The sequence below is a fragment of the Hyla sarda genome, chromosome 7, assembly GCF_029499605.1.
Source record: "Hyla sarda isolate aHylSar1 chromosome 7, aHylSar1.hap1, whole genome shotgun sequence".
NCBI lineage: Eukaryota > Metazoa > Chordata > Amphibia > Anura > Hylidae > Hyla > Hyla sarda.
The window spans coordinates 57,403,173-57,416,027 of NC_079195.1; the positions used below are offsets into that span (position 1 = coordinate 57,403,173).

Genomic DNA, 12,855 nt, shown 5'->3' on the forward strand with positions numbered 1-12,855 from the left:
TGGCATCCAGTCTAAGCAATCTTCTGTTAGCTCAATGCATCAGCAATCTTTTTGCTATATTGATAGTTTACTACACCGTATTAAAGTAGATGAAATGTTTAATCTATAAGCCTCGGCTCCTTAGCTCATTGTACTGCATACAAACCATTGGAGGTGCGGTGCAGTTTTTAAACAAAGCAGTAGCTTTTTTGTAAGTCTGGAGAATTATATTTATTAATGGCCAGTGAAGGAAATGACAGAAGGAGTGGGGGCAGTGGGTGTCGGTATGGTTTTCTCATCTTGTGACAGTCTTGTATGTCACTTTAAGGGGTACTCCACCCCTAGACATCTTATCCCCTATCCAAAGGATCATGCTGCTGGGGACCCCCGTGGTCTCAGCTGTGGCACCCCAGACATCTGGTGCATTGAGCGAACTTTCGCTCCTTGCCGAATGACTGGTGATGCGGGGTGGAGGCTCGTGATGTCACGGCCATGTCCCTTCACGGCCATGTCCCCCTCATGATGCCCCCTCCCATAAACTTGCATTGAGGGGGCATGGCCATGACATCACGAGCAGGGCGTGACCGTGATGTCACAAGCCTCCGGCTCTGCACCTGAAGCTCTAAACAAATGCGGGGTGCAGCAGGGAGATCGTGGGGTTCCCAGCAGCGGGGCCCCCGCAATCAGACATCTTATCTCTTTCCTTTGGACAGGGGATAAGATGTCTAGGGGCGGAGTACCCCTTTATGGCCCATTCTATAGAGTGTTCAGTATGCAACTTACCCAAGAGCAACAAGTTCCCAAATCCAGGTCTCAGGAAAATATGTCCTTACTTTTTCAACTTCTTTTTCAATTTCTTGCACTAGTTTTGGTATTACAGGTGAATTGCCTGGAGGTCCAGGAAGGCCTTAGATATCAATTAACAGACAAAAAAGTAAAATAATATTATATATACCATTTAACTAAACATCCTATAGAAAAAAAGATCTGTAAGGAGGGTCAAATGTCTTACTTGGGATTGCTGTTTTAAGGACTTTGGGATGAATGGTTATTTCTCTGAATCTCAGCCCTGTTCATAGTGGTGAATGATGCTACTTTACTCACTAATGGACTCTCTAAGTATCCACATGAAGAGATGCTGTTAGGCCAAAACTGTATATGACAACTTTAAGGATATGCAATTTGTGTGGTCACATGTAGGGTTGTCAACCATCCATATATTCACAGGCAGTACAGAAAATCCAGGTGTCATTTCTGACAGTGGTATTGCCATAAATTGTATACACAATGCCAGAATTGCTGTTTTATGGTCACCTTGCCTCCCAAAATACATGGATAAAAAAGTAATGAAAATGACATATGGTATGGTATATACCCCAAAATGATCAATAAAAATTATGGTTCACTTCCCAAAAACCTAGCCTTAGTAGTATAGTAAATAGATATATAAATAAATAAAAAATGAAGGGCTATCCTGTCAATAATCGGCAACAGCAAACTTTTCTCAGGCAGCGTTGGACTGCTTTCCAGATGGAAGTGCAACTTAACTACATTATCAGGAATACACTGCTGGAAACATCATGTCTGTCCTTATTTAATGCTGCCCTCAGCAAGAGCAGCATAACATAGGTGAAAGGTTCCCTCTGAGGCAAATAACACATTAGTGAAGTAACGAGAAGGCGAGGGAGGAAAATTAAGTCACAAAGTTGGACACTGCAAATTATTCACTCCAAGAGGACTATACATTTCCAAGAAGAATAATAGAGGAATGACAGGAGGCAGAATTCCAGTTCTAGGATTACATGCATACAAGTTGTTAGGCCCCCTTTACATATGTCCAGCATCAGTTGTCAGTTCCCTTCGGCGCTGTAAAAGCTGTGCCGGAGGGAACATGAGTCCCTATCAGACTGGAACGGATTACATGTAGTCCAAGAGAAATGGGACTACTTAAAAGACGCATTATTGAAGGCAACAGAAAATTGCATTAGACTTGTCAGTAAAAGCAGGAAAGGGAAGAGACCACTGTGGTACTCAGCAGAAGTGGCCAAAATCCTGAAAAACAAAAAGCTAGCATTTAGTAATTATAAAACAACCTAGAGCAATTAAGATAAGGAAATCTACAAGACTAGGCAAAAAGAGGCCAAGCAAGTTATAAGAACTTCTAAAGCACAGGCAGAAGAAAAACTAGCTCAGTCTGTGAAAAAAGGGGATAAGACATTCTTCAGATATATAAATGAAAAAAGGAAATTAAAACAAGGAATAACTAAATTAAAAACAAAGGAAGGAAGGATACGGCTATCCTTCACATAAGATAGGGCCAGGGACTATTGATAGGATTCAGATTATTGGGCAGACTAGATGGGCCAAATGGTTCTTATCTGCCCAAACATTCTATGTTTCTATGTTAGAACCTATCCTATTCATTTGAACGGGACCGTTCACAATAATCCTGCGTCTCAGTTTAGACACCGGATGATTGGACTCGCCAGACTGGTACAGACAGGGGAACGTATGCACAATGCACAACTGATGCCAACTGATGCACTTCTGGCATCAGTTGGTGCATCAGTTGTGGCAATTCTCATCCAGTTTCGCCGGATGCCGGATATATGTAAACCTAGCCTTACTAAAACACAGTTCAGAAGAGCTGAATAGGAGTTATCTAATTAAAATGAAAAACAAATTACCATCTGCCAGGGATGTAAAATATAAAATACACTACCACACTGGCACTGAACTCTGAAAGGTGGGTATTGTGTATTTTTTTTTATTTTTTTTTTTATCTTTAGCAGGCAGTAATTTTTTTTTCAGTTAAATTGGAAAACCTCTTCTTATAAATAGTATGTGTTAGTTTTGTGCTGTATTCTTCTTGATAATAGAAGGCAGATTGGCCTGTAAAGAACTGGTCCCTGAACATTTGTTTGTATGCTCTCTAAATGAAAGAGAAAAGTAGATTTTTTTTTAGATTTACTGTAAAATCTCTTTCTTTGAGCTTCTATTGGGGGATACAGGACCATGGGTATATGCTGCTTGCCGCTAGAAGGCTGACACTAGGCAAAAAACCTAAAGAAAGTTTGCTCCTCCCAGCAGGATATACTCACCTCCTGGAACCGACCACAAAAAAACACCCCCGCATCAACGTGGCGGAAACCAGCTGGTCAAAAACAAACCAATGGGTGGGTGCTGTGTCCCCCAATAGAAGCTCTGAGAAAGAGATTTTACGGTAAGTCTTAAAAATCTACTTTTTTGGAGCGCTTCATTGGAGACACAGGACCATGGGATGTCCAAAAGCAGTCCCTGGGAGGGCAAAACCAGCATTCCAGCCAGAAAAAACACAGACGGACGGCTGAACTGCGACCCAGGCCCGCATCGGAGGATGCAAAAGTGTGAACAAGGTAAAACTTGGCAAAGGTATGCAGAGACGAGCAAGTCGCCGCCTTGCAAACCTGCAGAGCCAAAGCCCCGTGGCTGACCACGCAGGAAGCCCCCACCGCGCGGGTGGAGTGAGCTCGCACGAAAGGGGGCACTTGACCCTTGCAACGATACGCCTCCAAAATGGGGAAGCGTATCCAGCTGGAGATAGTGGCCTGGAATCCGGGAGTCCCTTGCGTCTCCCATCGGGAGAACAAACAAAGAGTCACACCTCCGGAAGGAGGAAGTGACCGACAAATAGGTCCGAACCGCCCAAACTAAGTCCAGCTTGTGAAGCTGGCGTTCCCACAGATGAGAAGGGGATGGGCAGAAAGAAGGCAACACAATCTCCTCGTTCAAGTGAAAGGAGGGTACCGGCCAAAGGACCACCTTGTCTTGGTAAAGCACCAGAAAAGTGGAATGGCTAAAGAGGACAGACAACTCCGACACGACGAATTCCAAGGAAGTAATCGAAGGGACACATGCCCAAGAGGCTCAAATGGAGTGCCCTGTAGAGCATCCAAAACAAGGTTGAGGTCCCAAGGTGCAGTGGGGGACTGGAACAGGGGGACCTTGTGAGCTACACCTTGCAAAAAAGTGCGCACTTGAAGGTCGGCAGCAAGGGGGCATTGGAAGAGAACAGAAAGTGCCGAAACCTGCCCCTTGATGGAACTAAGGGCTAGGCAAGTTTCCAGGCCCAACTGCAAAAAGGCAAAGAGACTCGGCAAGGAAAAAGAGGTGGGAGAGAGAGAACAAGCATCACACCAATGGAAATATGCACGCCAGGTAAACTGATATATCGTGGTGGATGAGGGTTTCCAGGTACGGAGCATGGTCCAGATCACACGGGTAGAGAATCCCCAAGCCGTCAAATGCAGTGGAAGAGAATTGGGGTGGCAGAGAGGACCTTGAAAGAGGAGGTCGAAATGATCCAGAAGACGGAAGGGAACGTCTGCCACGAGACTGACCATATCCGCATACCACACCCAATGAGGCCAGTCCGAAGCGACCAGAATCGCCTAGACGCCCTCCGCCTTGAACTTCCAAATAACCCTGGGAAGAAGAGGGAAGAGGTAGGGGAGAGTGAAGGGGGTCCAAGGAACCACGAGAGTGTCCACTGCAAGGGCCAGGGATCCCGAGACCTGGAGACGAAGCACGGGACTTAACTGTTCTGGCAGGACGTGAAGTGATCCATGTCCAGAGTTCCCCAGCGGTGACAGATCTGATCGAAGACCTCCGGGTGAAGGGACCACTCACCGCGGTCGGCGGCCTGAGCGACTTAGAAAGTCCTCTTCCCAATTTTCGATCACGGCAATGTGAACCGCTGAGATGGCTGGAACGTAAAGTTCCGCCCAATACAGGATCTTCGACACTTCCCTCATGGCCGCTGAGCTGCGAATGCCGCCTTGGTGATTGATGTATGTCATGGCTGTGGTGTTGTCCGTTTGCACCCGTAACAGAAGACCCCGTAGCTTGCGACTCCAGTGGAGAAGGCACAGAAAGATCGCACAGAGCTCAAAAACATTGATGGGTAGGACGGACTCCGACAGGGTCCAACGGCCCTGGACCCAGCCGCGGAGACTCGCATCCATGGTCAGAACATGCCAATGGAGAGACAGGAAGGAGCGGCCCACCCGGAGGAGAGGAGACCGAAGCCACCAAAGGAGGGATTGGCGAACTCTGAGCGGAAGCCGGATCCAGCGGTGGAGATAAGGGGGATTTTTCCCACTGAGAGAGGATGGCCCAGTAGAGAGGACGGTACCGAAACTGGGCAAAGGGTACTGCCTCCATGGAAGCCACCATCCTGCCCAGAACAGACATGCAGGTACAGACAGGAATCAGACCCGGCCACCAAAATAAAGGAATACTCGAAAACAGCTCCCGAAGCTTGTCCTCCGGAAGAGTGAGCCACTGCCGTGTCGAAGCGGATCCTGAGAAAAGTCAGAGATTGGGACAGAGACAGGTTGGATTTCTCACGGTTGATGATCCAACCAAAACTGCATAGTGTCTGCTGAGTGATGTTGAGACTGACCCGATTCTCCTCCAGGGAGGGAGCCTTGATGAGTAGGTTGTCCAGATAGGGGAGGACCGAGACACCTCGAGAGTGGAGGAGAGCCACCACTGCCGCCAGCGTCTTCATGAAGACTTGGGACGCAGTCGCCAGCCTGAAGGGCAGGGCGACAAACTGCAAATGAACCGCAGGAACTGCAAACCTGAGAAATCGCTGGTGGGCCGGGAAGATAGGAATGTGCAGGAATAGTCCCGTATGTCCACGGAAGAGAGGAACTCCCACGGATCCATGGAGGCAACAACTGACCACAGGCATTCCATCCGGAAATGTCGCAGCAGTACATGACGGTTTAGAAGCTTCAAGTTGAGAATGGGCCGGACACAGCCACCCTTCTTGGGAACTACAAAAAGATTGGAGTAAAACCCTGAAAAGCATTCCCAAGAAGGGAGCGGCATGATCACTCCCTGGGACAGGAGGGTCTGAAGGGCCACCTGAAAAGCTGCAGCAAGAGCAGGGGACCGAAGGGGGCGGGACCTGAAAAAATCTTGGGGAATAAAAGAGAATTCGATTCAGTAGCCCAGAGACACAACCTGACGGACCCAAGCATGCTGAACATGCGGTAGCCAAATGCCCACCCAAGGGGAAGACTCATATGGGAGCGCAACCTCAGACAGTGGGAGGCTTGCGAGTCCCGGCTTGGAAGAGGGGGGGGGGGGTTGGAGCAGGGCCCCGATTTCCAGGAGGGGCAAGGCTTGAAGGACCACGCACTCCTATCCTGGGAGGTTGCCGGTTTGTCCGATCGACCCGAGAAACAAAAGGAGCGAAAGGAAGAAATCTTCTGCCACGAGTCAGAGCGGCGCGGACAATTTTGGGGCAAGAGGGAACTCTTGCCCCCGGTAGCCTCAGAGATTATCTCATCTAGCCAAAGAGACCCCAAAAAAGGGAAGCACAGTAAGGGAACGCTTAGAGGCCGCATCATCATTCCAAGCCTTAAGCCACATGGATCGCCGAAGAGCCACTAGGCAAAGGCAGCGCGGCGAGCCGACTTCAAGGAAGCCGAGCAGAGATAGTCCCCTGCATTGGCAATTTGCTGGGCAAGATCAGCCAAATCTCTGGGGCATGCACCTGCTAAAATCCCCTGAGGCAATTGACCAGCCCAAACCGAAAGGGCCTTGGATACCCAAGTAGAGGCAAAGGCTGGCGCCAAAGCTGAACCTGCCACCTCAAAAGCAAATTTCGCTAAGTTCTCAATGCGCTTATCAGAGGGATCCTTAAAGGAGGCTGCATTAGCCAGCGGCAGGGTAGTGGATTTTGACAGCCGCAAAACAGGAGGGTCCACTGTAGGAGGAGAAGACCACTTAATAACCAGGTCCTGAGGAAGGGTAAAGAGAGCCCGAAGCTTCTTAGTCCCATGGAAGGGCTTATCAGGATGCTTCCAAGCAGTCTCCAACAGCTCGTCAAACTCAGTGTGAGGGCTGAAAACTTGGGGTGCCCGACGAGCACGGCAAAAGGACACTTCAGGGACTTCCCCTGATGTTTCTGGGTCCTGTAGGTGGAAGGTGTCCCTGACTGCCAACACCAGACTATCCACCAAATCTGACATGCAGGAAATCTCTTCCGAGTCAGAGGGAGGACTTGAATCTGATTCCACTAGCTCCCCTAGAGACCTGGAGCGCACCTTGGGAGTCCTGGAATGGGTGGAAGTGGACTAGAAGTGGAGGGGGGGTGGAGACCGGAGCGGACACTGAGTGACCGTTTCTGGCGGCGCCTGGAGGAGCAAGAGAGAGAGTGGTGGTGTGAGGGCCTCGCACATCTGGACTCAGGAGAAGAGTCAGAGGAGAGGCGACCCGGGCAGCCACGGGAGGGCCATAGAGAATGGCGTGAGGGAGGATCTACCGTCATCTCCCTGCGGGATGAATGCAAGGAGAACCGCCCCAAAGCGGAAAACACTTCCTAGGAGACCCTGGCCAAGTCGGAGATCGTCTGAGAAAGGGAGGAAACCATATGAGGAGTGGGATTGGACCTCTCACCGGCAGACAGGTCATCCTGAATGGTAGCCTGGAAAGGAATAGGTCACAGGGAAGCACAGGGCGAGCAGGTAGGCTTAGTCGAACTGCATGGCATCTTAGTTTTACAGGTTCAACAGTAGTAATAAGTGACTAGCACAGGGGCTCCTTGATGTGCAGGGGGGGGGGGTCGGGTCTGTGGTCAGACATAAGCAACACTAGTAAGACAGACAGACAAGGAGTTATCTCACACAGGATCCTGTGATCCTGTTTCCAGTCTTGAAGGGAACAACTGGGGCCGACAGTAGCATGAGAGTACCGCAGGGATGCAGAGCTGAGCCGTATCCAGCCAGGTCCACTCGGGTGCAGAAGCAGGAAGGAGGGGCCGACTGATCCCTGCAGCGTGCAAACTAGTTGTCAGAGCTCTGACCCCCAGAGCGCATGCAATACCCTCATTGGTGGGGTAGGGAGGAGGAAGGAAGGTAGCAGCCCCCTGCAGCATGCGCTCTCATATGACAGGCTACAGCCTGCTCCCGGAGCACGTGCTGAGAAGAGAGAGGCCGGGGCAGAAGAGGAGGAGGGGTCTCATGATTCCAGGTGCGCGATACGGCACTGAAGAAAAAAGGGGGCGGAGTTATGGCTAGGCCCAAGCCGCAGGCTCAATTAGAGAGCCGACCGTGGCAGGAGCAGAAGGCCCCTGTCTGCGCAGAACAGAATCGCTGCCGGAAGAAAAGTCGTGGCGGCCGAGGCCTACTCATGCCCAGCCACGACTATGCACACGTCACAACTCACAGCTCAGATAAATAATACTGCCGCACAGCACAGAACGAGTGAGTGAGAGGCCGATTAATCCCTAATAAGCCTGGTAGCAGAAGGCCCCTGTCTGTGCCTGCCATAGCCCAGGAACAAAGCCCCCCCCCCACCTAGAGAAAGAAGGACTCTGGCCCTCAGTCCCATGAGGGGAGGTGGGGGACAGGCATACTCACCCACAGGGAACATACTCACCAACGAAGATTCAACCAGCCAGGGCTACCTGCCTTAAGCCAGCTCAGCTGGCAAACAGGGGCAAATGGGAGACCCGGACCATAGGTACACCACCAGGCACTGGTTGCTGGCGAGGAGGGGTTAAAGAGGTACTCCGCTGCCCAGTGTCAGAAGCTCTGCTTGCAGCGTCCGGAAGTTTATTGTTCCAAACGCTGTGCGCGGGCTTCCGTGTTCAGGGCCGTCCCTCTTGTTGTCACGCCCGCCCCTTTCGTGACGTCACGCCCGCCCCCTAAGCGAAAGTCTTTGGGAAGGGGGCGCGATGGCCCATCCAGCAATGCACCGTGCCCCTAGCTCGCAGGTGTGGACTCAGGCAGCACAATGCTCCAGTCGCCCCACGCCAGAGAAAACAGTAAAGGAAAGGAAAACTAAACTTTAGCTGAAACTAGGCAAAAAAAAAAAGAAGCTAGACCAGGTCTGGAGAGCTCCAGACCTGTGTCTGCCTCCTGCTGACCCTAAGCTAAAACTGAGTTGCTCAGCCAGGAGGTGGGTATATCCTGCTGGGAGGAGCCGATTTTCTTTTGTTTTTGCCTCCTAGTGGAAAGCAGCATATACCCATGGTCCTGTGTCCCCAAATGAAGAGCTTGAGAAATTAGGTGTGCCCCAATCCTACTTTTATTTTTCTATATGTCTTATGGTGTGCATTTCATATGTAAGGGATTGGTGAGGTTATCTAATAATGCAAAATTTACCAAAGTGTGTGGCTCGTCACTATTTCTATGCCCCCTTTCCCAATTTTTAATTCTGATGGGATGATAAAAGAAGAATACTTCAATTCACTAACCGCAGTCAGAAATCTTCATGAATAAGTGTACAGTGAAACCTCTTCAAAACACCAACTCTTACAGAAAACCACCCCTTTATCCAGACAAAGTTTCCTGTGGTAGATTTTTCGGTTCCACCAAATATTATACATACATACATTGTAGCCATTTTCTTTGAAAAGACCACCCCTCCAAGACCCCTTGTTAATACAATTTTGGGTGACTGTCTTATAAAGCTGCAACTGTTTTGCAATTTTAGACTGTTCAATGAAAAGAAGTATATAGTAGAAAGCAAAAATATGGATTCTTTATTTGTTTTCCTATCTTACTGTATAGACTTTATAAAAAATGATTACGATATTTAACTTACCAGGCCTACTAAATAACACTGTTCTTTCCATTGTTATTCCCTGCCGCCAATCTGTATATTCAGGACATATCAGTGGCTTCTGAATAGCTGCACTTGTTACTATTTTTAAGCGCAAAGCCTATGAGGAAAATAGTAAGATATAAAGCAAAGATCAAAACATGCCCATGTCTTATTATTATTATGCTGAGTATTGCCGCCCAAGAAAGAAGGACATAGTATATGATTATATGACCTTTTGCAGATGACACCAAGCTTTGTAGCACGGTACAGTCTATAGAGGATGTGTATAGGTTACAAGATGACTTGGATAGACTAAGTGTCTGGGCATCCACTTGGCAAATGAGGTTCAATGTGGATAAATGTAAAGTTATGCATCTGGGTACCAATAACCTGCATGCGTCGTATGTCTTAGGGGGGATTAAACTGGCAGAGTCACTGGTAGAGAAGGATCTGGGTGTACTTGTAGATCACAGACTACAGAATAGCATGCAATGTCAGGCTGCTGCTTCCAAGGCCGGCAGGATATTGCCATGTATAAAAAGAGGCATGGACTCGAGGGACAGGGACATAATACTCCCCCTTTATAAAGCATTGGTACGGCCTCACCTGGAATATGCTGTTCCGTTTTGGGCACCAGTCCATAAAAGGGACATTGTGGAGCTGGAAAGGGTGCAGAGACGTGCGACTAAACTAATTTGGGGCATGGAACATCTTAGCTATGAGGAGCGATTAAAGGAGTTACAATTGTTTAGTCTTGAGAAGAGACGTTTAAGGGGGGATATGATGAATGTATTAATGGCCCATACAAAAAATATGGAGAAAAACTGTTCCAGGTTAAACCCCCCCCAAAGGACGAGGGGGCACTCCCTCCGTCTGGAGGTCTGGAGAACTGTGAATTTATGGAACAGTCTACCTCAGGAACTGGTCACAGCAGGAAAAATTAACAGCTTTAAAACAGGATTAGATACATTCCTGGAACAAAATACCATTAATGCTTATGAAGAAATATAAAATCCCATCCCTTCCCCAATATCGCGCCACACCCCTACCCTTCAATTCCCTGGTTGAACTTGATGGACGTATGTCTTTTTTCAACCGTACTAACTATGTAACCTTAAAGGGGTTCTCCCCCCCTAAACATCTTCGGGGACATTTATCATTGTTGCTTTGGTAAGCGAGCTCCATAGTAATTTTTCATTTATTATTTCTTTAGTTTTGCTTATGTGTTGCATATTTATCATACTATCACGGGGGGGGGGGGGGGGGGGCTCAAAAAAAAATAATAAGTGAAATCATACGTCCAATCATGCGACATTTTCGCGCATTTGGACGTATGCATAAGTCCTAGCGATCTCTGGCACTGCCGCGGGCAGTGCAGGAGATCGGCAACGGGACTCGGCTGTTCATCAGCGATCGAGCCGGTCCCGGCAGCATTAACCCCCTAGATGCCGTGATCAATCCTGATCACGGCATCTATGGTCTTGACAGGGGGAGTGCTCTCCTCCTGTTCTCCAACGGCGGCGCCGCGATACGATTGCGGGTCGCCGTTGGTTGCTATGGCAGCAGGAGGTCAGATCATGACCTCCTGTATGCCTGCTATGGAGGCCTGTGAGATCCAGCCTCTGTAGTGTCTGCTGCTCATCACGTTATACTGTGCTGCAGTACAAATGTATTGCAGCATAGTATAACCTGTAAAAAGTGTAAAAAAATAAATAAAAAGTTCTTCAATAAAAGTATGAAGTTTATAAAAAAAATGCCCCTTTCCCAATAAAAGCCCTGTAATATCACCAAAAAGATCAAAAACACAAATCATAAACATAATAGGTATTGCCACGTCCGTAATGACATGTACTATAAAACTATAATGTAAATTATCCCGCACGGTGAACGCCGTAAAAAAAACATTTAAAAAAGCGCAAAATTCGCCAATTTTGGCACAAATAACAGAATAAAAAGATAATAAGGTAGCATGTAGCACAAAAATTATGCCAATAAAAAGTAGAGCTCATCCCACAAAAAATAAGCCCTTACTCAATGGCGTCGGACGAAAAATAAAAAGTAATGGCTGTTGGAAAATGAATGGCAGAAAAAGAATTTTACTCAGAAAAGAAAAAAGAACAGAAAGCTATATAAAATGGGTATCTCCATAATCGTACTGACCCACAGAATAAATATAACATCACTTTTACCGCACAGTGTACACCATAAAAAAAATTTAAAAAATGCCAGAAATGTTCCAGTTTTATAATATTTTGAGGTTTTTCACAAAAAATGCTGCATGTGTCAACAAAAATGCACCACTTATATTAAAATACAATGTGTCATGAAAAAACAGAATTGCTCTGCTCAGAAAAAGCGTTCTAAAGTTATTACCATTTAAAAAGATACATGTTAAATTTAAAAAAAAGAGCCTGGTCATTGAGGTAAAAAATGGGTCCGTCCTTAAGGGGTTAAATATGTTGTGTTTTTTTATTTTATTTACTTGACAGGCTTAGTAGTGGAAGGTGTCTTATAGATGCAATCCATTACTAAGCCGGGGCTTAGCGTTAGCCACAAAATCAGCTAGTGCTCACCCTCAATTATTACCCTGGTACTCAAGAGCAAGTACCAACAGGCCTGGAGCTAGGCAGTAACAGGCTGGTATTATTTAGGCTGGAAAGGTCTAGTAACAATTCCCCCTATTTTTATTCACAGCCAGATACCAACCAAGCAGCAACAGCCTGATGTTACCAGGGTGGGTGAGGACCATTGTAACTGGCCCTCCCCAGCCTAAATAATGCCAGCTTGTTACTACCTAGGCCCCGGAGCACCATTTTTTGATGCTCTGGGCCTGCTGATACCGGCTCTTCCTGGCACCACCAGGGCGGTGGGTACGGTGGGTAATAATTGGGGGTTAGCGCTAGCTGTTTTTGGGGCTAATGCTAAGCCCGGCTTAGTAATGGACTCCATCCATAAGACGGCTTCCACTACTAAGCCTGTCAAGTAAATAAATAAAAAACATAAAACGTTTAAAAAAATATATTTATTCCAGAAAAACACTCCCTCACAAGCCCTCATCAACCATTTTATTAACATTAAACAAAAAAAATCCTGGTCATCGATGTAGTCCACCAAATCTGAAGTAGTCCCTGGCCGGCGGTGATAAGAAAATCACTATAAATTCATATTTGAAATTTTAAATTACAGTAAACTCTGCGGCACCGTAGCAAAGGGAGCCCAGGCTGACATAACATTGCAGACACCTGGGACTCCTGCAGCCAGGAGATATGCACG

General features: G+C 47.5%; 1 protein-coding gene across 2 annotated transcripts in view; it reads right to left on the bottom strand.

Annotated features, from left to right (window-relative positions):
• LOC130281676 (alpha-2-macroglobulin-like) overlaps positions 1 to 12,855 on the bottom strand; it is a 102,562-nt gene that overhangs the window by 46,195 nt on the left and 43,512 nt on the right. For both annotated transcript variants that reach the window (XM_056529144.1, XM_056529145.1), the window contains exons 17-18: positions 9,583 to 9,700; positions 763 to 886 (exon numbers count right to left, since the gene is read on the bottom strand). In XM_056529144.1, the coding sequence (XP_056385119.1) occupies positions 763 to 886; positions 9,583 to 9,700 (242 nt within the window). The remainder of the gene's footprint in view (positions 1 to 762; positions 887 to 9,582; positions 9,701 to 12,855) is intronic.